General features: G+C 36.7%; 1 protein-coding gene across 1 annotated transcript; it reads right to left on the bottom strand.

Moving 5' to 3' along the window:
• Nucleotides 1-253: 253 nt before the first annotated feature.
• Nucleotides 254-26162, bottom strand: ufm1 (ubiquitin-fold modifier 1). Its single transcript, XM_061896829.1, has 6 exons — nucleotides 26053-26162; nucleotides 25894-25950; nucleotides 18214-18271; nucleotides 4985-5024; nucleotides 1916-1948; nucleotides 254-533 (listed from the first exon to the last, which is right to left on the bottom strand). Coding segments are annotated over exons 1-6 (294 nt in total). The 5' UTR covers nucleotides 26055-26162; the 3' UTR covers nucleotides 254-429.
• Between the last annotated feature and the right edge of the window lie 1125 nt (nucleotides 26163-27287).

The raw sequence follows: 27287 nt of genomic DNA, 5'->3' as shown, positions 1-27287 counted from the left end.
TGAATGTGAGTGTGAATGTTGTCCGTCTATTTGTGTTGGCCCTGCGATGAGGTAGCGACTTGTCCAGGGTGTACCCCGCCTTCCGCCCGATTGTAGCTGACCCCGAAAGGGTATAAGCGGTAGAAAATGGATGGATGGATGTATATGTATAATGTGTGCATACTATACATCTTCCCTGTACTGTAGTTTGATTTAAGAGCACATCATCTTAAATAGTATACTCATAACCACAATGTATGTACAAAGTGAGTCGTTTTAAAAGTGTTGCATGCCATGAGTGTTGTTTTTATTGTCATTTACAAAGATTAAAAAAAAACAAAAAGACATACTTGTTACTTCCACTTACAGACCGAAGACAGCGAGCCATGTTAGCCTACGTCTGCACGCTTACTGTGCGCGGCCGAGTACATAAATAGGACGCGGGCTGAGTCATTGTCTTCTCGCCGCAGACCGGCGGCGTCCGTCTCCTCGTCCTCCCACTCGGTCTCTGGGTATGAGGCGCAGCTCCGAGCCGTGTTTGAGGAACACGTTCCCTGCAACGCCAGACAAAACCTGTGAGTCGGTGTGTTAAAAAAGTGCAATTTGCCTAAAACTACATGAGTGAAAAAGTCTTGGTTGGGTTTATTTGTACGTTGCTTCACTTTTTCTACATTTTGTTATGTTACAGCCTTATAATGGAATAAATTCATTGTAGTCCTCTAAATTCTACAAACAATTCCCCTTAACGAAAATGTAAAAACTTTTTTTTCTAAAATATTTTTGCAAATTTATTTAAAAGAACACAAACATCAGGATGTACAGAAAAATCTTGATGAAAACCAACACTTCCCATCCAACCTGATGGAGCTAAAAAGTTGCTGCAAAGACGAATGGGCGAAAAATATATGAGGAGGTAATTGCTGCCAAAGGTGCATCAACAAAGTGTTGAGCAAACACTGTGGATACTTATGTACATAATAATAATACATTTTAGTTGTAAAAAACACTTTACATTGAGAAAAAAAAAAAAAAAAAAAGATAATAAAAAAATTAAAACTAGAACAGCCTAATAGCTACAACTAGTATGCATATATCTATAAAATGGCTTTTTTAAAAAGAAGGGTTTTTAATGAGATTAAGGGCTCCAACTTAAGGTGCAGTAGTGGGAACAAATATGGGGCAAAAATAAATAGCCTTTTTTAAAAACATTCACCATCTGTGGTGCCCTCAGGTGGTCAGGGAAAGCGTTCCACAGACTGGGAGCGGTGGAGCAGAAAGCCTGTTCTCTTTCAGGACATCTCCGCTCCAAACAGGCTAACCTCCTCCAACCTCCAATGACAAAGCTAAGAACTATGGGAGACCGGGCTTTCATTTTCTACTTGGTGGTTGGGTTGCTGTTGTTCCCAAACTATTTCATTTTCTTATAATAAAGCCGAACAGTTGACTTTGGAATATTTAGGAGGGAAGAAATGTCACGACTGGATTTGTTGCACAGGTGGCATCCCATGACAGTTTACGTGGCCTACCACTTGATGGCTGGGTTGCTGTTGTTCCCAAACAATTTCATTTTCTTATAATAAAGCCGACAGTTGACTTAGGACTATTTAGGAGGGAGGAAATGTCACGACTGGATTTGTTGCACAGGTGGCATCCCATGACAGTTTACGTGGCCGACCACTTGGTGGCTGAGTTGCTGTTGTTCCCAAACTATTTCATTTCCTCATGATAAAGCCGAGAGGTCCCCTTTCAAAAAAGTTCCAACGGTCTTTTTTCCCCTTCTTCGTGGCAGATCCTGGAAGGACGGGTGAAGTAAAAATATGGAGGGCATGCCACCGACGTGTAGCGAGAGAAAATTACAGCGTTGGTAAAATGGCTTACAAATGAGGTGGTTGCTTGTGTTGTGTAGTGTAGTGCAGGCTGAACACAGAACACTCACCTGCTGTTTGCGCGGGGTTGATTCCTATTCCGTCTGCAAAGGAAAGAACGCGAGTCAAAACGTGCGCACAAATGCGGAACATACTTGTGTTATGTAACGAGAAGCAAACATAAAGGAGACCTCAGTGACGCAGCCACACACCTGCCTTGGATCTACGAGTGTCTCAAAGGGCTGCACGAGCTACAACGACATCCCGGGCTCGGATTCTACATCAGGGCAAGGAAAAAACTACACCCAATGGGATGACAATAAGAAACCTTGGAGGGGACCGCAGATGTGGGACCTTCCCCCCTGCGACCAGTGCAATGGACACTGGGTGGATCTAGCATAATATTGTGAGTCTAGTCCATAGTGGATCTAACATAATAGTGAGAGTCCAGTCCATAGTGGATCTAACATAATAGCGAGAGTCCAGTCCATAGTGGATCTAACATAATAGCGAGAGGCCAGTCCATAGTGGATCTAACATAATAGTGTGAGAGTCCAGTCCATAGTGGATCTAACATAATAGTGAGAGTCCAGTCCATAGTGGATCTAACATAATAGTGTGAGAGTCCAGTCCATAGTGGATCTAACATAATAGTGAGAGTCCAGTCCAGATTAGATCTAACATAATAGTGAGAGTCCAGTCCATAGTAGATCTAACATAATAGTGAGAGTCCAGGCCAGAGTGGATCTAACATAATTGTGAGAGTCCAGTCCATAGTGGATCTAACAAAATAGTAAGAGTCTATTCCATAGTGGATCTAACATAATAGTGAGAGTCCAGTCCATATTAGATCTAACATAATAGTGAGAGTCCAGTCCATGGTGGAGCTAACATAATAGTGAGAGTCCAGTCCATAGTGGATCTAACATAATTGTGAGAGTCCAGTCCATAGTGGATCTAACAAAATAGTAAGAGCCCAGTCCATAGTGGATCTAACATAATAGTGAGAGTCCAGTCCATAGTGGATCTAACATAATAGTGAGAGTCCAGTCCATAGTAGATCTAACATAATAGTGAGAGTCCAGTCCATAGTGGATCTAACATAATTGTGACAGTCCAGTCCATAGTGGATCTAACATAATTGTGACAGTCCAGTCCATAGTGGATCTAACAAAATAGTAAGAGTCTAGTCCATAGTGGATCTAAGATAATAGTGAGAGTCCGGTCCATAGTGGATCTAACATAATAGTGTGAGTCTAGTCCATAGTGGATCTAACATAATAGTGAGAGTCCAGTCCATATTAGATCTAACATAATAGTAAGAGTCCAGTCCATAGTAGATCTAACATAATAGTGTGAGAGTCCAATCCATAATGGATCTAACATAATAGTGAGAGTCCAGTCCATAGTGAATCTAGTTAATAGTGAGAGTCTAGTCCATAGATTATTAGAGTCCAGTCCAGTTCATAGATTATTAGAGTCCAGTTCATTATGTCAAAATGATTCCTCTTATTCAGTGAAAATTCATATTTTAGTCTTAACAGTCCTGGCGTGATTGATGTTGTATTGCTTCTCTTCCCTGCATTGGCATGTGCTGTGTCTAAAACATGCGACTCCTTTATAGCACGGAGATGGCTGTGCTTGGTTCTTCTTGTCACTGTCCCCCACACATGCCAACAACGTGGGACAAGGATTGTTGTGATGCCGAAGATCACTCATTTATATTGTGTTTGTCTTTTGGTTAAAAGGTTATTCTCTAAATAGTTATTTGTGATTGATACTGTATTACTGCCTAACCCGATATTTAACACACAAAAAAAATTGTTTTTGCTTGCCCCCTTCCCCCAAAAAAACAGGCCACTTCTCACCAACCCCTCCACTCTCTTCTTACATTCCCAAGGAGGACACAAAGATCTGGAAATTTCTTTGTCTTGCTCTCCCCCCCTTTTCCTTTAAGCAGCGTAGACTTGTTTCTCTGCAAACTGATGTTATTTTAGATTAGGGCTGCAACCAACCCTTATTTTGATAGTTGATTAGTCAACGACTATCTTAACGATTAGTCTACTAATCAGATAATAAAGTGTATGTGTATTTAATAGCTCTAATATTTCCATCCACCTTTAAAACCTCTAAAGGCTTAGTGTCCACATGCGTGGACAGCACCATTTAGCTCTTATTTCCAAAATTGTTTACACTACTGAATTGGGATCTTGTGGCCGCTTATGTGGACACTTATACTGCCATCTGGTGGTGTCAGAAGAGTATAACATACAAGGGAAGTTGGAGAAAAAAGGTGTAGAAATAAGAATTAGCATGTCACTAAAAATGAAGTCCACGTTTGTGTACTTATGGACTAAGTACATCATATGAAAAGATGATTCTTAGTTTTTATTCTAATTAGGGTCCAATAAGCCCAAATAGCAAAGAGAAATTTAAAAAAGCATGTAAGCTGCATATTAAATGCAGCTTAAGTTATTTTAGGCATGTGCTTAACTAACTCATTCATATCTATTTATTTATACTGCTCATTCAGCTGTTGCAGTGATTATTAAATTGTTGCCATTAAAAACAACGTGAAGACAAAGCGCTAAAATGTTTACCTTGTTTATGTATTAAAATCTGTTAAAATAGCAGCAATGAAAACAAACATGTAACTTCCTCTAAAAGAGAAGCATTTTGTGATGTTTAAAAGGCTGCACACTGATTTATTGACTATAGATTAACTATTGGCAGTTTTAGCTGCTTTGAAACATACTTAAAATCAATGTAGACAAAGTTTAGCTGGCTGATTTAAGCTAAAAAGATAAGTTATTTTTCACACATGCTAAAACTCCTACAGAGGTTGAGAGGCGTCTTCCCTATCCCAGATGTCCGACATCCTGCTTTTGCATTAAATGCTTGTGTAAAACACATAAAAACTAGGTCTGCTTTGCAAAATGAGAAAGACGTTCATGTTTTTAGCATGAATAGGAAGAAATGTTAACGTTATCACTGGGTTGGACCCACCTCCTGCCGGGAAAAACGAGCGACTATTGTCGAATAAAATTGGGCGGCAAATGTTATTGTCGACTAATCGTTGCACCCCAAGTACTTAAAAGACCTTTGTCTTTATTGAAGAGGAAACATTCCCAAACACTCACCATTAGTGATGATGGCGCTGGTGGCCGGGGGCACTTTGAACTGCAGAGAAGGGAAGGCAAAATACGAATATATTTAAAATTAATCTCGACATGGTAACGTTTAAAGTATATGAAAAAAATAAATTAAAAAAAGGCTTAAAACACTTTTGAGTGGGACCCTTCATTGTTGAAGGGATTTGCTATACAACATTCAAAAATATGATTAAAAAAAAAAATACTTAAAATCAACAGCTATATTTAAAATTAATCTAGAAATTATAGCATTCAATGTAAATAAAAAAAATATATATGTTTTCCAATACTTGAAACACTTTTGAGTGGGACCCTTGAGCGTTGAAGGGATTGCTATAGAACATTCAAAAAAATAAATACAAAAAAAAACCCTACATAAAATCAACAAATATATTTAAAATTAATCTAGAAATGTTTGTGTTCAAAGCATATGAAAAAAACAAAAAAAACCCACTTTAAACACTTTTGAGTGGGACCCTTCATCGTTGAAGGGATTTGCTATACAACATTCAAAAATATGATTGAAAAAAAAACCTACTTAAAATCAACAAATATATTTAAAATTAATCTAGAAATTTTAGCGTTCAATGTAAATAAAAAAATATATTTTTTCCAATACTTGAAACACTTTTGAGTGGGACCCTTGAGCGTTGAAGGGATTGCTATAGAACATTGAAAAAAATAAATTAAAAAAAAAAACCTACATAAAATCAACACATATATTTAAAATGAATCTAGAAATGTTTGTGTTCAAAGTATATGAAAAAAAAAAGAAAAACACTTTAACCCTAGTATTATGTTGGGAAAAATGACATTGATTATGTTGCGGGTCGTTTTGACCCGTACTGCGTAAATGCACTCAAAACAGTCAAGAAAACAGGTTAAACCAATAACAATTTTATTTTAGGTTATATAAACATTTAGAAAAGTGACATACAATACATTTTTTAATTCCAATTGTATTATGTTAAGGGTCAATTTGACCCATTTCAGTTTTTGTGTTGATCAAAGCACTGGTTATCCTTTCTTTTTCTTGCTGAAATCTGGTGACTTTTCCTCATCTAGGGTCATGAACTGGTGTGTAAATCTGGACACTGTGTTGTGTAGTGGAATGTTTGTGCAGAGTTTGTATAAAAAGATGATGTTGCGGGTCATTTTGACCCAGGCGCTTTAATGTGGGTATATAGCTGTTCAGATCCAAAAATAAACATGTCTCCTTGATGTACTTTTTACTTTGATGTACACTTGTTTGTATTTTGATTGTCTCTGAGACCCAGAGCCAGGTGTGTGAAGAGAGGGAACTTTCTCACACTTGTCCTTGTCTCCCCAGATGTCATCCCCTCTGGAGCTCATTTTTGGTGAGTTTGTCAAAGAGATGACATGAGAACAGTGACAAGGAAAAGTGTGAGAAAGTTCCCTCTCTTCACACACCTGGATCTGGGTCTCAGAGGCCATCAAAATACAAACAATTGTACATCAAAGTAAAAAGTACATCAAAGAGACTTGTTTATTTTGGCTATTTACCCATATTAAAGTTTCTGGGTCAAAATGACCCGCAACATCATCTTTGTATACAGACTCTGCGAGACATTCCACTACACAACAAAGTCTCCAGATTTTACACACCAGTTCACGACCCTAGATGAGGAAAAGTCACCAAATTTCAGCGAGAAAAAGAAAGGATAACCAGTACTTTGATAAACACAAAAACTGAAATGGGTCAAATTGACCCTCAACATAATAGAAGGGTTAAACACTTTTGAGTGGGACCCTTCATCGTTGAAGGGATTGCTATACAACATTAAAAAAAACCTACTTAAAATCAACAAATATATTTAAAATTAATCTAGAAATGTTAGCGTTCAATGTATATAAAAAAATATATATTTATTTCAATACTTGAAACACTTTTGAGTGGGACCCTTGGGCGTTGACAATGTGGATTGTTAATAAAAATGGCCAATGTTCAAAAATAATTAAGAATTAAAATAAACGTTATGAAATATTGACCTGTTTAAGGCTAAAAAAAACTTCACATTAAATAATGAATAATTTAACTTTTGGGGAGTAATATTGCATTTTTTTGGGACAAAAAGACCAAAGTTGCTATACAACATTCAAAATAAAAAAAAATTAAAAATCCTTAAAATCAACGAATATATTTAAAATTGATCTAAACATTTTTAGAGTTCAATGTATATAAAAAATTATACATATATATATATGTATATATGAATTAAATACTTTTGAGTGGGACCCTTGAGGGTGGAATGGACCTATAATGTGGATTTTTAATAAAAACAGTCGATGCTCAAAAATAAAAAAGACTTAAAATCAATGTTTTGAATTGTAGACCAGCTTAAGACTCAAATAACTTCACATTAAATATTTCAAAAAATTCCTTTTTTAGGGGAGGACTATTGCATATTTTTTTGACAAAATGGACAAAATTGCTACACAACATTAAAAAAAACCCTACTTAAAATCAACAAATATACTTAAAATTGATTTAGAAATGTATAAATATATATATGAATTAAATACTTTTGAGTGGGACCCTCGAGGGTGGAATGGACCTATAATGTGGATTTTTAATAAAAACAGTCAATGCTCAAAAAATAATTAAGACTTAAAATCAATGTTATGAATTGTAGACCTGCTTAAGACTCAAATAACTTGACATTAAATATTTCACAAAATTCCTTTTTTAGGGGAGGACTATTGAATATTTTTTTGACAAAATGGACAAAATTGCTACACAACATTAAAAAAAACCCTACTTAAAATCAACAAATATACTTAAAATTGATTTAGAAACTTATACATATATATATATGGATTAAATACTTTTGAGTGGGACCCTTGAGGGTGGAATGGACCTATAATGTGGATTTTTAATAAAAACAGTCAATGCTCAAAAAATAAAAAAGACTTAAAATCAATGTTATGAATTGTAGACCAGCTTAAGACTCAAATAACTTCACATTAAATATTTCAAAAAAATCCTTTTTTAGGGGAGGACTATTGCATATTTTTTTTTACAAAATTGCTAGACAACATTAAAAAAAACCCTATTTAAAATCAACAAATATACTTAAAATTGATTTAGAAATGTATAAATATATATATGAATTAAATACTTTTGAGTGGGACCCTTGAGGGTGGAATGGACCTATAATGTGGATTTTTAATAAAAACTATCAATGCTCAAAAAATCATAATGATTCAATGAATGAATGAATGAATCAATGTTATAAACTATTGATCTGTTTAAGGTTCATATAACGCCACATCAAATATTTGACTAAATAATTTTTGGGGGAGGAATATCGCATAATGTTTGACAAAAAGGCCAAAATTGGTATACAACATTGAAAAAAAAAATGTATTAAAATTAAAATCAACAAACATATTTAAAATTAATCTACAAATGTTAAAAAAAATAGTTATACTAAGAGAGTCAGTGCTCAAAAATAATTAAGAATCAAACTCAATGTTGTTATGAATTATTGACCTGGTAAAGACTCAGATAACTTCACATCAAATATGAAATGATTTAACTTTTGGGGAGGAATATTGCATAATTTTTGGACAAAAAGGCCAAAGTTGCTATACAACATTCAAAAACATAAAACAAATATTTAAAAGCATACATTATATTTAAAATTGATCTAGAAATTAAATTAAATTAAATTAAATACTTTTGAGTGGGACACTTGAGGGTGGAATGGACCTACAATGTGGATTTTTAATAAAAACAGTCAATGCTCGAAAAATAATTAAGAATTACAATCAATGTTATGAACTATTGACCTGTTTAAGGTTCAGATAACTTCACATCAAATATTTGACTAATTCATTTTTGGGGGAGGAATCTTGCATTTTTTTTATTTTAATTTTTCTGACAAAAAGGACACAATTGGTATACAACATTGAAAAAACCAAAACCTATATATTTAAAATTCATCTACAAATGTTAGCAAAGTATATATCAAAAAATATATATCTTTGTTTTACTTGGAACACTTTTGAGTGAGACCCTCGAGCATCGAAGGGATGTTAATAACAATGTAGATTGTTAATAAAAATGGTCAATGTTCAAAAACAATTAAGAATTAAAATCAATGTTGTTATGAATTATTGACCTGTTTAAGGCTCAAATAACTTCACATCAAATATTGAATAATTTAACTTCTGGGGAGGAATATTGCATATTTTTCCCCCAGTCTGTGGAACGCGCTCTCCCTGACCACCTGAGGGCACCACAGACTGTGGATGCTTTTAAAAAAGGCTTAAAAACCCTTCTTTAAAAAAAATAAAAAAAACTTTTTTATTTTAGATATATGCATACTAGTTTTAGCTATTAGGCTGATCTCTTTTTTATTTTTATTATCTTTTTATTTGTATTTATTTTTTTAATGCAATGTAGCCCTTTGAGGTTGTTTACTCAATGTGAAGTGTTTTTTTTACAAATAAAACATATTATTATTATTATTATTATTAAAAAGGCAAAACATTCAAAAAAATAATTAAATAAATACTTAAAATCAACATCCATTTTTCCATCCATTTTCTACCGCTTATTCCCTTTCGGGGTCGCTGGCGCCTATCTCAGCTACAATCGGGCGGAAGGCGGGGTACACCCTGGACAAGTCGCCACCTCATCGCAGGGCCAACACAGATAGACAGACAACACTCACACTCACATTCACACACTAGGGCCAATTTAGTGTTGCCAATCAACCTATCCCCAGGTGCATGTCTTTGGAGGTGGGAGGAAGCCGGAGTACCCGGAGGGAACCCACGCATTCGCGGGGAGATCATTCAAACTCCACACAGAAAGATCCCGAGCCTGGATTTGAACCCAGGACTGCAGGACCTTCGTATTGTGAGGCAGATGCACTAACCCCTCTGCCACCGTGAAGCCCTTAAAATCAACAATTATATTTAAAATTGATCTATAAATTTTAGAGTTTAGTGTCTATAAAAATATATAAATTAAACACTTGAGTGGGACCCTTGAGGGTGGAAAAGACCTACAATGTGCATTTTTATTAAAAACAGTCAATGCTCAAAAAGTAACAATGAATTAAAATCAGTGTTATGAATTATTGATGTGTTTACGGCTCCTACAAGTTCACGTCCAATATTTGAAAAGTCCACCGGTGCTACAGCAGCTGACAGGATAACGAAGGAAGCCGGCTGGCGGCGGCAGATAACGTTAGCTCCTCCCAGGAGTGAAGTTAGGACGAGCGAGTGTGGGAAAAAAAATAATAATTCTGTCACTCAAATGCTGGCGACGGTGGAGAAAAAAAAAAACCCTGTCTCTTGCGGTTATTTATCGCACTAATCCCAAAAAATCGATGTTGATTAATCGTGTGGCAATAGCACATGTCCCCTCAGATTCATAGTGATAGCGTTTCTTACACCCACCTCCAATTTTCTTACAAAAAATGACAAACATCGCCGCTAAAAGAGGATTGATGTTCCGTTATTGGTGCATTCAAGGTGTACATTGAGTTTGAATGGGGGTGCTAGAAAGGGACTGGTAGAGGTTTACTATGAAAGTCACACAACTACTACTATGGGGGGATAAAGAACAAGGTCTAAATGAAGTGATAACCACGAAACTTTACAAGGAGAGATACAACCATCCAAGCATCACTTTGTTAGCAGGCGCTAACATGTAATTAAAGAAGATATGCAGCTGGCAACATGTCCTAGTTCCTGATGCTTCTGGCCCTCGCTGACGTCACACGTAATGCTGGGCGACATGGCGGGAAACCGTATCACCGTAGGTGTTTTATACATGTTTTTATTTGAAATGTAGCCTTCCTCTGATTATAATGCCCTCAGCTCTCAAGGCAGAAAGGAAATGTCAACACAAGCATGGAAAACAAACAATGTAAACAACATTGAAGACTTAATAAGATCTTAAAATAGGGAATGTATAAGAAATGCTTCATAGAGTGTAAGAAAATAGTGCAAAGTATGAAAATGTAAACAGAGCAACCTGAGAAGAACTATTTTCTGCAGTTTTAGTGCCGGGAAATAACGTCTGTGTAACATGAATTTGCCCTGTTATTTTTATTTAACTATAAAAATGATTTTTTGTTATGCAGTAATTATTTAAATTGTATTATTATATCTGTCGATATCAATAATTATTGATATTTCTTATGACCAATGGAAAATATGAAGAATAAAATAGTTTTATTTGAAACGTAACTTCCTCTGATTTTAATCCCCTCAGCTATCAAGGCAGAAAGGAAACAAACATGAAAAACATTCAAACAATGTCAACAAAATAATAAAATCGCATTAAACACTTAATAACCTCTTAAAATAAGGAATATGTAAAAAAATGATTCATAAAGTGTAAGAAAATGGTGCAAAGTGTAAAAATTTAAACATAGAGAAACATGAGAAGAACTATTTTCTGCAGGTTTAGTGCCGGGAAATAACGCCTGTGTAACATGAATTTGCAGTCTTAGTCTTATTTAAGTATGAAAATATTTTTTTTGTTATGCAGTAATTATTTAAATTGTATTATTATCTCAGTCGATATCAATAATTATTGATATTTCTTATGACCTATGGAAAATAAGAAGGCGAATGAAATATTTTATATTTTTATTCTAAATGTAACTTCCTCTGATTATAATGTCCTCAGCTATCAAGACAGAAAGGAAACACAAACATGGAAAACAGTCAATGTCAACAAAATGGTAAAATCCCATTCGACACTTAACAATAAGATCTTAAAATAAGGAATATGTAAGAAATGCTTCATAGAGTGTAAGAAAATAGTGTAAAGTGTGAAAATGTACACAAAGAAACCTGAGAACTATTTTCAGCTGATTTAGTGCCAGGAAATAACGTCTGTGTGACATGAATTTGCCCTGTTATTCTTATTTAAATATGAAAATGACTTTTTGTTATGCAGTAATTATTTAAATTGTATCATTAAAACGGTCGATATCAATAACTATTGATATTTTTATGACCAATGGAAAATAAGGAGAATAAAATATTGTATATTTTTATTTAAAATGTAACCTTCCTCTGATTATAATGCCCTCAGCTATCAAGGCAGAAAAGAAATGTCAACACAAGCATAGAAAACACTCAAACAATGTCAACAAAATTGCAAAATCCCATTAAACACTTAACAATAAGCTCTTAAAATAAGGAATATGTAAGAAATGCTTCATAAAGTGTAAGAAAATAGTGCAAAGTGTGAAAATGTAAATATAGAGAAACTTGAGAACTATTTTCTGCAGGTTTAGTGCCAGGAAATAACGTTTGTGTAACATGTATTTGCCATGTTATTCTTATTGAACTATAAAAATGATTTTTTGTTAAGCAGTAATTATTTAAATTGTATTATTATATCGGTCGATATCAATAATTATAAATATTTCTTATGACCAATGGAAAATAAGAAGAATACAATATTTCATATTTTTATTGGAAACGTAACTTCCTCTGATTATAATGCCCTCAGCTATCAAGACAGAAAGGAAACACAAACATGGAAAACATTCAAACAATGTCAACAAAATAGTAAAATCACATTGAACACTTAACAATAAGATCTTGAAATAAGGACTATATAAGAAATGCTTTATAAAGTGTAAGAAAATAGTGCAAAGTGTGAAAATGTAAACAGAGAAACCTGAGCAGAACTATTTTCTGCAGGTTTAGTGGCAGGAAATAACGTCTGTGTAACATTAACTTGCCCTCTTATCCTTGACTCTGTGTTGTATTTCATTTAGGTAACTTTACAAAAATAATGTTTCGTTTTACTAATTGTGGTTGTAGTTGATCTACTTATGTTGGTGAACCATTTATTTGTATAGCGTGTGACTGTGGAGATTGGTTTATCAAAGGGTAAAGTACCAGTAGAATGACTATTGGACTTGAGATAGGTTTATCAAAGGGTAAAGTACCAGTAGAATGACTATTGGACTTTATACGGCAGCGGTCTCAAACATGCGCCCCGCGAGACATTTTGTGGCCCGCACCTTGATGTGAAAATTTAAAGGCCTACTCAGGGTATCCGCGGATCCTTAAAAAGTCTTAAATTCACGTATCTAAAATTAGGGCCTTAAAAAGTATAACATTTATTAAAAATGTATTATACATTTTAATAAATCAGAAACTGATGACATAGTGCTGTATTTTGGGGTATTTTGGTAAAGTGGCCGTGCCAGCAACTTGTGGGTTCCAGGTTCGATCCCCGCTTCCGCCATCCTAGTCACTGCCTTTGTGTCCTTGGGCTTGACACTTTAGATCAGGGGTGTCAAACTCAATTACAGAGTGGGCCAAAATTTAAAACTGAACAAAGCCGCAGGCCAAGGTTGAACAAATTAACCTTTTAAATAGGGACCCAAACAAGTTTTGCAATGAATATTGAACAAGCAAGGCTTAAATAGGGCAGCACGGTGAAACAGGGGTTAGTGCATCTGCCTCACAATACGAAGGTCCTGAGTAATCCTGGGTTCAATCCTGGATCTTTCGGTGTGGAGTTTGCATGTTCTCCCCGTGACTGCGTGGGTTCCCTCCGGGTACTCGGGCTTCCTCCCATGGAACAGGCAGAGCTTATACAACGTAATAGTGCAAAATCAACTTTCAAAAAACTAACAAAAAAACATCAGTGATATATTAAATAAAACTTAATTTAAAAAAATAATGCCTCTTTTCTATTTGCAGCCTTCTGAGGTAAATATAAACATTAACTTTTTCCGCAGGCTAATAAATTCGAAAATAAAAATTAGGTGGGCGGGGTTTGGTGGTAGCGGGGGGTGTATATTGTATTGTATTCCGGAAGAGTTAGTGCTGCAAGGGATCCTGGGTATTTGTTCTGTTGTGTTCATGTTGTGTTACGGTGCAAGTTTTCTTCCGAAATGTGTTTTGTCATTCTTGTTTGGTGTGGGTTCACAGTGTGGCGCATATCTGTAACGATGTTAAAGTTGTTTATACGGCCACCCTCAGTGTGACCTGTATGGCTGTTGACCAAGTATGTTGTGTGAAAGCCGCATATATTGTGTGACTTGGCCAGCACGCTGTTTATATGGAGGAAAAGAGGACGTGACGGCATGATGTAGAGGACAGTGCCTTTAAGGCACGCTCGCAATATTGTTGTCCGGGTGGAAATCGGGAGAATGGTTGCCCAGGGAGATTTTCGGGAGGGGCACTGAACTTCGGGAGTCTCCCGGGAAAATCGGGAGGGTTGGCAAGTATGAGTATTAGTGGTGAATGTGATGTTACTGGCGGGCCAGCTCAAATGTTAATTTGATATTGCCTCAAGGGCCAAATGAAATCAAATGGCGGGCCAGTTTTGGCCCGCGGGCCAGAGTTTGACACCCATGCTTTAGATATTGGGTTTCACAAAGTAAGGCGCTTTAAGTCACTATAGAGAAAAAGTGCTATTTAATTATAATTCACTTCACTTATTTGACTTCTTTATCTCTTTTTTTTTTCAACCAAAAATGCTTTGCTCTGATTAGGGGGTACTTGAATTGAAAAAATGTTCACAGGGGGTACATCACTGAAAAAAGGTTGAGAACCACTGTCCTATAGTGTATGAATGGGAATGTTATCTATCTGTGTTGGCCCTGCGATGTGGTGGCGACTTGTCCAGGGTTTACCCCGCCTTCCGCCCAATTGTAGCTGAGATAGGCGCATCAGCTCCGCCCGCGATCCCAAAGAGAATAAGCGGTAGAAAATTGATTAATCGGCAAAGTATGTGAAAATACCATAAAAATAGAGATGGTTAGATGAAGCCTAATGAGGCATTGAACCACTTGACGTACCTCCCTCTATCAAAATATAAAAATAGAGATATTATTGAAGAATAAAAAATACATATATTTGTCTTTAGATATATGGATAATATTTATCTAGCATTTGTATTAGACATTACTAATGACATGATGGTATTACCCTTGTGATGAGGTGGCGACTTTTCCAGGGTGTACGCCGCCTTCCGCCTGAATGCAGCTGAGATAGGCTCCAGCGACACCCCGCGACCCCGAACGGACAAGCGGTAGAAAATGGATGGATGGATGATGGTATTACGTTCACACCCCAACACTGCTTTACCTAACAATCAGTAATCATAATTCCAATATTGATAACAATAATCATAATCATTACTTTGACCATATTTGGTAGCCCATGAACACAATTGTTTTATCTATATGGACAAAAAGTGCAGTTACGTCTTCCACACACGCGTGTTCGCTTTGGAGCCCCTACCTCGAAAGAAAATGGTGTCTTAACTTGCCTTGGTCCCATAAAATATGAGCCCTCCTCTAACCTATTAAGGCCCAAGCTGTTTGTTTACCTGCTTTTTTTTAATTTCTCTTTGCTATTTGGGCTTATTGGACCCTAATTAGAATAAAAACAAAATCATCTTTTAATATGATGTACTTAGTCCAAAAGTACACAAAAGTGTACTTCATACCGAGGATGTCGTTGTGGTTTGTGCAGCCCTTTGAGACACTTGTGATTTAGGGCTATATAAATAAACATTGATTGATTGATTGATTATTTAACTATTAAAATAAATTATTGTTATGCAGTAATTATTTAAATGTTACTATTATATCGGTCGATATTAATAATTATTGATATTTTTTATGACCTATGGAAAATAAGGAGAATAAAATATTTTTATTTAAAGGGGAACATTATCACAATTTCAAAAGGGTTAAAAACAATAAAAATCAGTTCCCAGTGGCTTGTTGTATTTTTTGAAGTTTTTTTCAAAATTTTACCGGTCCCGGAATATCCCTAAATAAAGCTTTAAAGTGTCTTATTTTCGCTATCTTCGAAACCACTATCCATTTCCCTGTGACGTCATACAGGGCTGCCAATACAAACATGGCGGTTACCACAGCAAGATATAGCGACATTAGCTCGGATTCAGACTCGGATTTCGGCGGCTTAAGCGATTCAATAGATTACGCATGTATTGAAACAGATGGTCGGAGTATGGAGGCGGATAGCGAAAACGAATTTGAAGATGAAATTGAAGCTATTGAGCGAATAGCTATTGACGCTATTCGGCCATAGCGTGGGTGTACCTAATGAAGTGGCCCATAGCATGGCTGCCTTATTAGCATCGCCGGTCAAATGTGCGGACCAAACGATCAGGACTTTCGCATCTTGTGACACTGGAGCAACTTAAATCCGTCGATTGGTAAGTGTTTGTTTTGCATTAAATGTGGGTATCTAGTTTCAAATGTACATACAGCTAGCGTAAATAGCATGTTAGCATCGATTAGCTGGCAGTCATGCCGTGACCAAATAAGTCTGATCAGCACATAAGTCAACAACATCAACAAAACTCACCTTTGTGATTTCGTTGACTTAATGGTTGCAAATGCATTTGCAGGTTTTCCATACATCTCTGTGCCATGTCTGTCTTAGCATCGCCGGTCAAATGTGAAGACACTTTGGTACATTCAATGGGGGTCTGGCGGCAGATTTCTTGCCAGTGGTGCAACTTGAATCCCTCCCTGTTAGTGTTGTTACACCCTCCGACAACACACCCACGAGGCATGATGTCTCCAAGGTTCCAAAAAATGGTCGAAAAAACGGAAAATAACAGAGCTGAGACCCGGTGTTTGTAATGTGATATTGAATATGGCGGGTGTGTTACCTCGGTGACGTCACGTTCTGACGTCATTGCTAAAAGACTGATAAACAGAAAGGCGTTTAATTTGCCAAAAATCACCCATTTAGAGTCCGGAAATCGGTTAAAAAAATACATGGTCTTTTTTCTGCAACATCAAGGTATATATTGACACTTACATAGGTCTGCTGATAATGTTCCCCTTTAAAATGTAACCTTCCTCTGATTATAATCACTCAGCTATCAAGGCAGAAAGGAAACACAAACATGGAAAACACTTAATGTCAACCAAATAATAAAATCACATTGAACACTTAATAAGATCTTAAAATAAGGAATATGTAAGAAATGCTTCATAAAGTGTAAGAAAATAGTGCAAAGTGTGAAAATGTAAACAGAGCAACCTGAGAAGACTATTTTCTGCAGGGTTTAGTGGCAGGAAGTAACAGCTGTGCTCTAAAGCAGTGGTCCCCAACCACCGGTCCGGGGACCGATACCGGTCCGTGACGCATTTGCTACCGGGCCGCACAGAAATATTATTCATTTATAAACGACCGCATTTTCTCTGACTTAACATTGGCCTGTCCCTCTAAACACACCAATAAGTTTGTTAATAGATAAATATTACAACTTAATATACAATCTGGCACAATTTTAATGTGCCAGATTGTAACCAAAGGCTAATTTTTCATGCTCATTTTTTTGCGGTTTTTATCTGCAGAAAGCTGGTCCGTGAAAATAATGCATAAATTAAACCTGTCCCCGCTGGAAAAAAAGGTTGGGGAACCCTGCTGTAAATGGTGAGCACGGCTAAGTTAGTGTGGGTCTTGCCTCGCATCGTTTAAAGACCACATTGGTCTGACTACTGTCCCTTTTAAAAAACAATCCAAAAACCTGTCCAGGTGACTTTTCCTCTTTTATCTACATTTTTTTCATTTTGACTTTTCTCTTCTCACTCCATGCAAAAAATCAACCAAGAAAACGTGATTGTTGATACTGTCACCTGATTGGCTGTCAGCGTGCCACTCCCACTGATCACTTCCCTGAGAGCGAGTGCCTTTTGTTCACGCAACCAACCTTGCTTCAATACTTTTGCGTTCTTCCGATGGAGAAAAAAAAAACAAAGATTTTTTTTATTGATATCGAGCACATGTTTATCGCGATATATTTTGATATCGTTTTATCGCCCAGCCCTATATGTTACATTGCTACAAAAGTGCAATGGTGAAGAGATCCAGATGATAAGTTTGTTATCATCGGTGCATTTAGCCACAAGGGATTGTAAGAACCAAGGTATAGACACACACTATATTATCTCACGGTATTATCAATTACTTAATTAATTACTTAATTAATTGTTAGACCCGCTCGACATCCATTGCTTTCCTCCTCTCCAAGGTTCTCATAGTCATCATTGTCACCTACGTCCCACTGGGTGTGAGTTTTCCTTGCCCTTATGTGGGCCTACCGAGGATGTCGTAGTGGTTTGTGCAGCCCTTTGAGACACTAGTGATTTAGGGCTATATAAGTAAACATTGATTGATTGATTGAATTAACAATTATCAATTCTTACCTCCTCAGCAGCAAACTTCAGAACTGCTGTGAAAGGCGTGCTGTCGGGGACACTCAGTCTGCAACAAAACAAACATTTAAAAGATAAATACTCCATTTTTGATGCCATGATGTCGATTAATTGCAACTCTCTGGTGTTTACTTGTGTTTTCAAAGTCTTTCATTTACAATTGTGGATAGACTCATCAAATCAAAACATGCTGGGGCCGTTTTGATATTTTTCATTTTCACAATTAATACAATACAATAATACAATAACCTACTCCTAGTGGTTAGAGCACGGGGCGGGAACCTTTTTGGGCTAAGAGAGCCAAGAAGCCAAATATTTTAAAATGTATTTCCGTAAGAGCCATATAATATTTTTTTTAACACTGAACACAACTAAAAGTGTGCATTTATAAGTAAGACCAACATGTCCAGAGTATAAGAGGTCTCTTATTCTTTGTAATAACATTGTTATTCTGAAGCTAACATAGGAGGGGGCGTGGCCTGCGGGCCTGCAGCAAAGCAGGATGTTGCCAGGACCGGCCTCGAAATCAGTGACAGGTGCATAGATGGCCCACCTGGGCCTTTTTATCTAATCACCTGTCGCTTTGTTATAAGCAGCAGCCAGGAGGAGAGACAGGGTTGGAACTGGAGCCAAATAGAAAATAGACAATTGCTGGAAAGCAACTGAGAGACTAATTGAAAAAACATATATATATATTTTACCCTAAAACAGGCTCTCATGTCGGTGCTTGGTGGTCTGAAGAACCCCCAGGAGGGCAAGCCCAACACTAACCAATAATAAATAAATTACTTCTTACCATTAACGCAACTTCTTGAACATAAAAATGCATGACAACGTTTTATATTTTGAATGTTATTTTTAACACTGTGATTACAAGTGGATTTATTCATTACTTATCGTGTTAAGCAGTGTCAGCTCGGATTTATCCGAGAGCCAGATGCAGTCATCAAAAGAGCCACATCTGGCTCGCGAGCCATCGGTTCCCTACCCCTGGGTTAGAGTGTCCGCCCTGAGATCGGTAGGTCGTGAGTTCAAATCCCGGCCGAGTCGTACCAAAGACTATAAAAATGGGACCCATTGCCTCTCTGCTCGGCACTCAGCATCAAGGGCGGGAATTGGGGGTTAAATCACCATAAATGACTCCCGGGCGCGGCACCGCTGCTGCCCACTGCTCCCCTCACGTCCCAGGGGGTGATCAAGGGTGAGGGGTCAAATGCAGAGAATAATTTTGCCACTTCTAGTATGTGTGTGACTATCATTGCTACTTTAACTTTATTTATAGATTTTTTTTTTTACCTTTCGGGCTCTCCTCAAGTTTGGTCCCGAAGACCTGGAATGGTCTAAGTCAGTGGTCCCCAACCACCGGGCCGCGGCCGTGGCCCGATTGGTACCGGGCCGCAGAAGAATTTTTTAGTTTATAATTTTTTTTTTTTTTTTTAACATTAAATCAACATAAAAAACACAATATACACTTACAATTAGTGCACCAACCACAAAAACCTCCCCTTTTCATGACAAAAACGTCCCTTTTTCATGACAAAGAAGAAAAGAAAAAAAAAGGTTTGAATGTTTTGATAATATATTTTTTCATAATTAGACAATATTTAAGTTAACATAATTTGCGATTACATGGAGTACATGTATTCCCCCCCCCCCCGGGCTAAATTATTAAGCGTTGACCGGTCCGGGTTGGGGACCACTGGTCTAAGTCACAGGCCCAGATGTGGCCACTTCATTTTATTTGGCCCTGAAAAAGCCTGGAAATAACATGTATCAATAAAGTATTGTAACTTTTCTTATTAAATGTATTCTTTCTTTCCATTTTGTGAGGGGGGGGGGGATACATGTACTCCATGTAATCGCAAATGATGTTAACTTAAATATTGTCTATTTATGAAAAAATATATTATCAAAACATTCAAACCATTTAAAAAAAAAAACTGAAATAAATACTAATAATAATGACTTCAAAGCAAACTATCCATCAAATTGTGCAATGTAAAAGTAGCAATAGATTTCATGGTAAAATTGGGAAATTTACTGTGGTTTTCACAGCATTTTTCTCTCAATGAAAAAAACAATACTTTTTTACTGTAATAAACTGTGGTGCCGTTTTGGCATTTATGGTAATGCACCAGTCCGAGTCCATGGTTCTCGCCCGGAAAAGGGTGGAGTGCCATCTCCGGGTTGGGGAGGAGACCCTGCTCCCAAGTGGAGGAGTTCAAGTACCTAGGAGTCTTGTTCACGAGTGGGGGAAGAGTGGATCGTGAGATCGACAGGCGGATCGGTGCGGCGTCTTCAGTAATGCGGACGTTGTATCGATTCGTTGTGGTGAAGAAGGAGCTGAGCCGGAAGACAAAGCTCTCAATTTACCGGTCGATCTACGTTCCCATCCTCACCTATGGTCATGAGCTTTGGGTCATGACCGAAAGGATAAGATCACGGGTACAAGCGGCCCAAATGAGTTTCCAGGTCTCTCCCTTAGAGATAGGGTGAGAAGCTCTGCCATCCGGGAGGAACTCAAAGTAAAGCCGCTGCTCCTTCACATGGAGAGGAGCCAGAGGAGGTGGTTCGGGCATCTGGTCAGGATGCCACCCGAACGCCTCCCTAGGGAGGGTTTTAGGGCACGTCCAGCTGGTAGGAGGCCACGGAGAAGACCCAGGACACGTTGGGAAGACTATGTCTCCCGGCTGGCCTGGGAACGCCTCGGGATCCCCCGGGAAGAGCTAGACGAAGTGGCTGGAGATAGTGAAGTCTGGGCTTCCCTGCTTAGGCTGCTGCCCCCGCGACCCGACCTCGGATAAGCGGAAGATGATGGATGGATGGATGGATGGTAATGCACCAAAAAATCTACAGTTGTGGATTCGTGGCAAAAAACTAACTGGCAGCTTAGGTGCGGAAATTGTACTGTAAAATTGCATTTTTTTTTATTTATAGTAAAAAAACCAATGTATTTTTTTTTAAATTTATCATAAAAACGATAGTACTGTTTTTCCATTTACAGTAATACATTACATTTTGAGGCGGAATTATTGCAACTTACTCTTTTTTTTTTTTGTAAGCTTTAGTTTTTAAAAGTAAAATGCATAAAAAAATGGCGTAATAATAGTATTCACTGTTAGCAGCGTCCCTGTGGGGCCAAACATAACTTTGATGTGGCCCTCAGTGAAAATGTCTCTTTTTTTTTTCGATACAAGTCATATATTTTTATTTTAAAAAAATATAACTTCAGGTCTATCTGTCTATAAAAAGGTGTTTTATTCTTATGTTGTATCCCATCCATCCATCCATTTTCTACCGCTTATTACCTTTTGGGGTGGCGGGGGGCGCTGGCTACAATCGGGCGGAAGGCGGTGTACACCCTGGACAAGTCGCCACCTCATCGCAGGGTCAACACAGATAGACAGACAACATTCACACTCACATTCACACACTAGGGCCAATTATCCCCTTTTTGTCAAAACCCTATTTTTGGGGTAAAAAAAACCCCACAAAATATGCAATATTCCCCACGTATGATACAGTAGATAAGTTTGTGTTTTTGCCTCATCCCTGTGAGAATCCTGCATGTGACTGAAGCATTAAGGAGGGGTACTACATATGCATTATTTACGTTTTCTTCACTCACGCTTTAAGTAAGAGCTGAGGCTTAAGTACAACCTTACTTACTTATTTGAAGTAATTGGAGCCTTAAATAGGTCAATCATTCATAACATTGGTTTGAATTAATTATTTATATTTTTTGAGCAATGAGTTTTCATGAATAAATCCCACTAAAATTATTGGGGATCCTAAAGAGTTCAAGTAATAAAAGTGTTAAAGATAAGGCACAATTAAAAAAACATTTTTTTTTACTTTCAACACTCAAATCTCCAGATCACCTTCAGGTCTAAGTTTTAATTAATTTTTCATCTTTTTGTTGTATGCCCTATTTGTAATAAAATAAATAAAAAAAACAACACAAATGACGCAATATTTTAACAAAAAAATATTTAAAAGTGGAATATTTGATGTGAAGTAAACAGAGCCTTGACTCGGTCAATATTTCCAAACAATATACACATTGCAACTTTTTTTTGTTATACCTTTTTGCTCTTTTATTCCACTTGTTTAAGTTGTGTTATTTAATAGTATGTGTAGAATTGTAATTTATTTTAAAAACTTCACTTAAATCTCTAGATCACATTCAGGTCTAAGTTTTAATTAATTTTTCATCTTTTTGTTGTATGCCCTATTTGTAATAAAATAAATAAAAAAAACAACACAAATTACGCAATATTTTCACCAAAAAATATTTAAAAGTGGAATATTTGATGTGAAGTAAACAAAGCCTTGACTCGGTCAATATTTCCACACAATATACACATTGCAACTTTTTTTTGTTATACCTTTTTGCTCTTTTATTCCACTTGTTTAACTTGTGTTATTTAATAGTATGTGTAGAATTGTAATTTATTTTAAAAACTTCACTTAAATCTCTAGATCACATTCAGGTCTAAGTTTTATCAATTGTTCATGTTTTTGCTGTATGCCCTTTTTGTCAAAGAAAACACAAATAATATGCAATATTTTCACCAAAAAATATTGCAAAAAAGTGGAATATCTGATGTGAAGTAAACAGCTTTGAATAGGTCAATATTTCAAAACAAAATTGACTTACAAAAATAAATGCGAAATGCCTGCATGGCAGCTTTGTTATTTGGGTCAACATTGCAACTTTCTCTTGTTATACATTTTTGCTCTTTTATTCCACTTTTTTATGTTTTGTTTTTAAATAGTATGTGTAGAATGTTAAAAAAAAAATAATAACACTTAAATCTCTAGATCACTTTCAGGTCTAAGTTTTTATTATTAGGGACCGAATGTCCCTTTGGGACAGAGGACCCTATTGTATTTCTAAGGTTTTATTATTATTATTCCGTCGCCTCTTTGAGCTGTAATTTGACCACCATAACATGCTTCAAAACTCACCAAATTTTACACACACATCAGCACTTACGAAAATGGCCATCGAATAAAAAAAAACAAACCCCAAAACTCAAAATTGCGCTCTAGCGTCCCCTAGGAAAAAACACAGACAAAACTGCTCGTAACTTCCATTAGGAATGTTGTAGAGACATGAAACAAAAACCTCTATGTAGGTCTGACTTAGACCTACATTTCATAAAATGATATCCTTCAGCAAAAATCAACAGGAAGTTGGCAAACACAAAAGTTTTCTAAAAAAAATGTCATTTTTGCCTCTTTGAGCTGTAATTTGACCCCCTTAAAATGCTTCAAAACTCACCAAACTCGACACACACATCAGAACTGGTGAAAATTGCGATCTAATAAAAAACCAAACCCCAAAACTCAAAACTGCTCTCTAGCGACCCCTAGGAATAAAACACTGACAAAACTGCTCTTGGGAAGAAAAAACTGACAAAATTGTTTGTAACTTCCGGTAGGAATGTCCTAGGGACATTAAACAAAAACCTCTATGTAGGTCTCACTTAGACCTACATTTCACTCATTGACATCCTTCAGCAATCAACAGGAAGTTGGCAATTAGACCTTCAAAACAAAATTTTTGTAAAAACCTGTCACCTTTTTTCAAACATTATCTCCTCTGAGCGCGTTTGTTGCGTCGGCCTCAAACTCGCACAGGAAAGAGATTGAACCCTTCTGAATGAAAGTTGCGTAAAGAGTTTTTCTAGCTGCTCCGGTTTTGATTTTACGAGCTGATGCTGCTGCGCTGCTGCCGTCTCAAGATGGCCGCTTAAAAGCAGGAAGCACCAGCGTGACCACACAATGCAGAGAAGGTAGGTACTGTGCGGGTAAAGATATGTTGACTGGGTGAAAGAAGGAGGCACCAGTTTGACTCCAGGATACAGAGAAGGTAGGTAATGTGCAGGTAAAGAAAGATAGGTTGTCTGGGTGATGGCAGGAAGCACCAGCATGTACGGGTGAAAGAAAGAAGCACCAGTGTGACCCCAGGATGCAGGGAAGGTAGGTAATGTGGAGGTAAAGATATGTTGAATGGGTAAAAGCAGGAAACACCAGCAAAAGTCAGTTCCACCCATCGCTGCTTGCAGCTTTAATTATGTTGTTTTTTTTAATAGTATTTGTAGAATGTTTATTTAAAATAAAATAAAAAAAAATACTTAAATCTCTAGATCACTTTTAGGTCTAAGTTTTTATTATTTTTACATATTTTTGCTGTATGCCCTTTTTGTCAAAGAAAAAAAACACATAATACGCAATATTTTCACCCAAAAAATTTGCAAAAAAGTGGAATATCTGATGTGAAGTAAACAGCATTGAATAGGTCAATATTTCCAAACAATATTGACTTTAAAAAAAAATGCCTGCATGGCAGTTTTGTTATTAGGGTCAATTTTGCTACTTTTTCTTGTTATACCTTTTTGCTCTTTAATTCCACTTTTTAATGTTTTGTTTTTTAATAGCATGTGTTAAACGTTAATAAATTGGGAAAAAAAACTACTTTGAATTTACAGGATGGTGCAATGCGTTGAAAGTGAATGGTGGAAGATTTTAAAAATGGCCAAAGCATTTTGAATGGGAAAAATGTCCCGGAAAACCTGGAATTCCGGGAAATCTGGGAATCTGTCAAGGGGAAGCCCGTGATTCCTGAATAGGCTGAACAGTTTTGAAGTTGGAACAGTTTGAATCAGATGAAAAATGTGGGAGTTGTGAAAGTCTAATGAATGTCTCATTTATTTCTATGGGAATTTCCCCCAAAATTCGGAATTTCGGGAAAAGCAGGAGCTTTTGGTCAAAATGGTGTTGGAATTCTTCAAATCTGTCAAGAAATGTTGAAGTTGTCCATCCATCCATCCATTTTCTACCGCTTATTCCCTTTGGGGTCGCTGGTGCTTATCTCAGCTACAATCGGGCGGAGGGCGGCGTACACCCTGGACAAGTTGCCACCTCATCGCAGATGTTGAAGTAGTAACATGTTGAATGGAGAAATGGCATTACGGAATCCCTGGAAAACCGGGAATTAAACCAACTTCATTTTTTGTCCTGATTAAGAGGAATGTTTGGACAGTGGAATAGTTGAAATGCCTTGAAAAATGTGGAAGTAGTCGCCAGAAAAAAGGGTGGAAATAGGGCTTTGGAAAACTAGGTATTCTGGAAAAATCCTGGAATTGTTTTCAACTTGGAAAAAAAGACTATTTTGAAATTCCAGGATGGTGAACTACGATGAGGTGGCGACTTGTCCAGGGTGTAGGCTGCCTTCCGCCCGATTGAAGCTGAGATAGGCACCAGCGCCCCCCGTAACGCCAAAGGGAATAAGCGGTAGAAAATGGATGGATGAATGGTGAAATATGTTGAAGGTGGAATGGTTTGAAAAAAATTTGAAAATGGTGGAAAATTGAAAAATGGGCCAATTAATTTTGAATAGGAAAAACCTCCCGGGAAAAATTGAATTCTGGGAAATATGGGAAGCCACGCTTTTGACACCCATGATTCACAGTCTCGCGAGAGTTGGCATATGCTAGCACAGATGCTTAAATAATACAAATGTATGGACGAGTTGTTTACAACTAAAACCAGGACGTAAAACACCCTTTTTAAGCGTATAATAAATATGACATTTAAAACAAAGATACATGAGATTATTAATAAAATAAAGACATGTTGCTGAGCTGTCAGTGTAATACTCACACTTTGAACGGGAGCCGGGGGTCCGACGTCAGTGTGATTTTAAACGTAACTTTGGACCTGGACAAGCCGACACAAAGAGCAGGATTCATGGCGTCTGTTTTATCAGCACAATTCTCACATTTTAGAGGAAAAGTGAAGGATTAGAGAGAAGAAACTTACATTTTTCAGGCGAGGCGACGCTGGTTTGGGAGCTGTTTACACACACCCGGAAGCCCGAAGGACCCCTTCATACACGTCATCAATTTAATTGTAGTTTTATTTTTTATTTTTTAAACATAACCACACACATTTGATGTTTTAGAAAAACACATTTTGTTGGTGTGATTAAACATATATTACAGGAGGAAACACTGAAAGTGAGGAAAAGTTTTAAAACAGGCAGTCTTGCCGGTCTACTAACATTACCGTAAATGACAACAGTGAGGCGCACTGACATAATTACGGTGGGAAAAGTTCGACCGTCCTCACATTTGATTTTATTTTTCCTTTTTTTTTTTTTTTTTTTTTTAAATAAACACGAATGCATTCTGACAGTGAAAGTTTAACAATTGTAAACTTAAACACATACATAATTATAAATGTATGAACAGATGTGGCATTACTCCTTTCAAAAAAAAAAGTGCAGATGCAAAATTGCAATACAAAAATTGGAGCATTAACAAAAATAAAGAAAATAAAAGAAAATAACAAAGAAACTAGAATACATCTAAATAACCAAAGGACAAGAAGATATGTGTATTGCTAAGTAGAGGACTGTACAGGTAAATTGTAATTCAAGTGCGTTTCTACCTGAGTCAGCTTCTACAAAAAAAAAAAAAAAAAAAAACAATAAAAAATACAATAAAATAAAAAAAATAAATAGAATGGCATTGTAAGAGAAAGGGGTACAAAAAGTCCATCCATTTCTACCGCTTATTCCCTTTGGGGCTGCAGGGGGCGCTGGTGCTTATCTCAGCTATAATCGGGCGGAAGGCGGCGTACACCCTGGACAAGTCGCCACCTCATCACAGGGTACAAAAAGTTTAAAGTGAAAAATATAAGTTGCATTAATGACTAAGCAAATAAAATGTACTTGTTTTTACTGTAATAAACTGTGGCATTTACAGTAATATACCGAAAAATCTACAGCTGTTGATTTGCGGTAAAAAAAACAAACAAACTGGCAGCTCAGGTGCCAAAATGTTACTGTAAAATTTTAATTTTTTTATTTACAGTAAAAAAAAAAAACTAATGTAAATTTTCCTGGCAACCTAGCTGCCTTTTTTTATTGATCATAAAAACAATAGTACTATTTTTTCCGTTAACAGTACTACACAAAATTTTGAGGTGAAATTATTGCAACTTGCCCATTTTTATTTTTTTTTTACATTTTAGTTTTTAAAAAATCATTAATA

The sequence above is a fragment of the Nerophis ophidion genome, linkage group LG04, assembly GCF_033978795.1.
Source record: "Nerophis ophidion isolate RoL-2023_Sa linkage group LG04, RoL_Noph_v1.0, whole genome shotgun sequence".
In the NCBI taxonomy this organism is placed as follows: domain Eukaryota; kingdom Metazoa; phylum Chordata; class Actinopteri; order Syngnathiformes; family Syngnathidae; genus Nerophis; species Nerophis ophidion.
Note: the sequence above shows the minus strand (reverse complement) of the source record. Positions and strands in the feature narration are given on the sequence as shown.

Bases quoted from the DNA above. Each gene is read 5' to 3' on its own strand.
- ufm1 (XM_061896829.1), bottom strand. The intron at 5,025-18,213 runs GTAAGAATTGAT...CCTTCTCTGCAG, and splicing joins TGAAGTTTGCTGCTGAGGAG to TTCAAAGTGCCCCCGGCCAC. The intron at 1,949-4,984 runs GTGAGTGTTTGG...TTTCCTTTGCAG, and splicing joins CAGCGCCATCATCACTAATG to ACGGAATAGGAATCAACCCC.